Consider the following 2688-nt stretch of genomic DNA (forward strand, 5'->3'; position numbering starts at 1 on the left):
TTCACCACTACTGGGTATGCAGAGTATTCGTGCTCACGGAGTCATAACAGCAATAAAATGTGGATTTTCTCGTGTCTGCCACATGTCAGTGAAGCAATGATTAATCAGGTGATAATCTGATATGGGGACTAAGGAGTGCACCTGTTTTGATGAGCTCATGTGTGGAAGTGCCAATCACTATATTGTACAACAGAATATAATGGACACCTGAAGATACTTTGTGTACACGTAACAAAACAGAGAAAAATTGAAATGTCTTAGGCATTTACAATTGTCTGTGCTCCATGAACATAAGTTTATATACTTTGTTATTCAAAAGTAATGATTTACTTCATAAAGTAAGTTAAACATAGCTGCTAAGACAGACAATATGCTAAAACACAACAATATGTTTATATTTATATATATTTTTACTATATATATGTATAATTTATTGTTAATTGGCTTCCATACTACACCCAGTGCTCACACCAAGTGCCCTCCCAATGCCTATCACCCACTTTTCCCTCTCCCCAACCCCCCATCAACCCTCAGTTTGCTCACTGTATTTGAGAGTCTTTTATGGTTTGCCTCCCTCCCTCTCTGTTTGTAACTTTCCCCCCTCTTCCCTTTCCCCATACTCTTCTATTAAGTTTCTCAGGATCCACATAGGAGTGAAAACATATGGTATCTGTCTTTCTCCACCTGACTTATTTCACTTAGCATAATACCCTCCAGTTCCATCCACATTGCTACAAATGGCCAGATTTCATTCTTTCTCATTGACAAGTAGTATTCCATTGTATATATAAACCACGTTTTCTTTATCCATTCATCAGTTGATGGACATTCAGGCTCTTTCCATAATTTGGCTATTGTTGAAGGTGCTGCTATAAACATTGGTGTATATGTGCCCCTATGCGTCAGTACTCTTGTATCCCTTGGGTAAATTCCTAGCAGTGCTATTGCTGGGTCATAGGGTAGTTCTATTTTTAATTTAAGAGAATCATATTATATTTCACAAACTATAAATTTCTGGTAGCTTATGATTACTATCAATTATGTTTGGTGTTGAATCATTCATTATAATTAACCTAAGTTATTTCAGTTTCAATAAGAGTATTCAATAATTATCTACTACTTTTCTTTTTTATATTTTTAGGAAGAAATATAAATGAGTCATCATGAATTGGGCTAATGAGAGCTCCGCAAGAGAGTTTATACTACTTGGCTTCTCAGACAGGCCCTGGCTACAAATGCCCCTGTTTGTGCTTCTATTAATATCATATACATTCACCATCTTTGGCAATGTGTCCATCATGATGGTGTGCATTCTGGATCCCAAACTTCATACACCCATGTATTTCTTCCTCACTAATCTCTCCATCTTAGATCTGTGCTATACCACAAGCACAGTCCCTCATATGTTGACAAATATTTGTCGCAACAAAAAGACCATCAGCTATGGTGGCTGTGTAGCACAGCTCATCATCTTCCTGGCCCTGGGAGCTACTGAGTGTCTCCTTCTGGCTGTCATGTCCTTTGACAGATATGTGGCAGTCTGCAAACCCCTGCACTATGTAGTTATTATGAATCATTGGTTCTGCGTAAGGGTGGTAGCCTTCTCGTGGTTCACTGGCTTTGGTAATTCAGTGTTGCAGTCTTCCTTGACCCTTAACATGCCACGCTGTGGTCGCCAGGAAGTGGACCACTTTTTCTGTGAGGTGCCTGCCCTTCTCAAGTTGTCGTGTGCTGACACAAAGCCTATTGAGTCTGAGCTCTTTTTCTTTAGTGTATTAATTCTGCTAATTCCAGTGACATTGATCCTCATTTCCTATGGCTTTATAGCTCAAGCAGTGTTGAGAATCAGGTCAGCAGAAGGACGACGAAAAGCTTTTGGGACATGTGGGTCCCACATGGTTGTAGTGTCTCTCTTTTTTGGTACAGGCATCTACATGTATCTACAACCACCTTCATCCACCTCTAAGGACTGGGGAAAGATGGTTTCCCTCTTCTATGGGATCATTACACCCATGTTGAACCCCCTTATCTACAGCCTTAGAAATAAAGATATGAAGGAGGCCTTCAAGAGGGTGATGCCAAAAATCTTTTTCTGTAAGAAGTAAGTAGCCCATTGTGATGAAAGTCCTCTAAGTTTCTATCCTTGCAAGTGGTGATAACGTTTGAACTGATTTTCCTACTTTCCAGGCTCTTGTGATTTCATTGAATTCTCCCCACAGTTAGAAATGTCCTCCTCTGTTCAAAGGCAACACTGAGATACCTTTTCTAAGTTAAAAATTTCATTGCTTTCCAGAAGTTCCCCCAATGCACTCTGTTCCTTGAGGATACTTGGATGGTTGATCTTCCTGTTTATATACGATCTGTTCTAGTATCACTTTGTGTACCATCTTACTGTACCATCTTAGTTTGTGATTTCTACACCTTTATCATTAAATAGACTATGATCTCAAGCCAAAAATTTCCCATCAGCACGAAGGCCTCGGTCACTTCACCCTCACACCCCCTGATAAATCCATTGTGTGTTCCTTCCAGAGCTGCTTGCTGTGTGTAGACTGCCTCCAATCTAGTGGGCTCCAACTAGTTAGGTGTGCACATCTCATACTAGAGACTTGAAATGTCAGCTGAGCTTCATTTCCTGCTCTATTCTTTTTTTTTTTAGTGGTTATTTATTTTTGAGAGAGAGAGAGA

General features: G+C 39.7%; 1 protein-coding gene across 1 annotated transcript; it reads left to right on the top strand.

The window, feature by feature from the left end:
• Nucleotides 1-1163: 1163 nt before the first annotated feature.
• LOC147580539 (putative olfactory receptor 2B3) lies at nucleotides 1164-2105 on the top strand. The gene has a single exon (XM_086705909.1). The coding sequence runs from the start codon at nucleotides 1164-1166 to the stop codon at nucleotides 2103-2105; it is 942 nt and encodes a 313-aa protein (XP_086562035.1).
• Nucleotides 2106-2688: the final 583 nt, after the last annotated feature.

This window comes from Puma concolor, chromosome B2 (genome assembly GCF_028749965.1).
Source record: "Puma concolor isolate L17-30 chromosome B2, mPumCon1.1.hap2, whole genome shotgun sequence".
Lineage (NCBI taxonomy): Eukaryota > Metazoa > Chordata > Mammalia > Carnivora > Felidae > Puma > Puma concolor.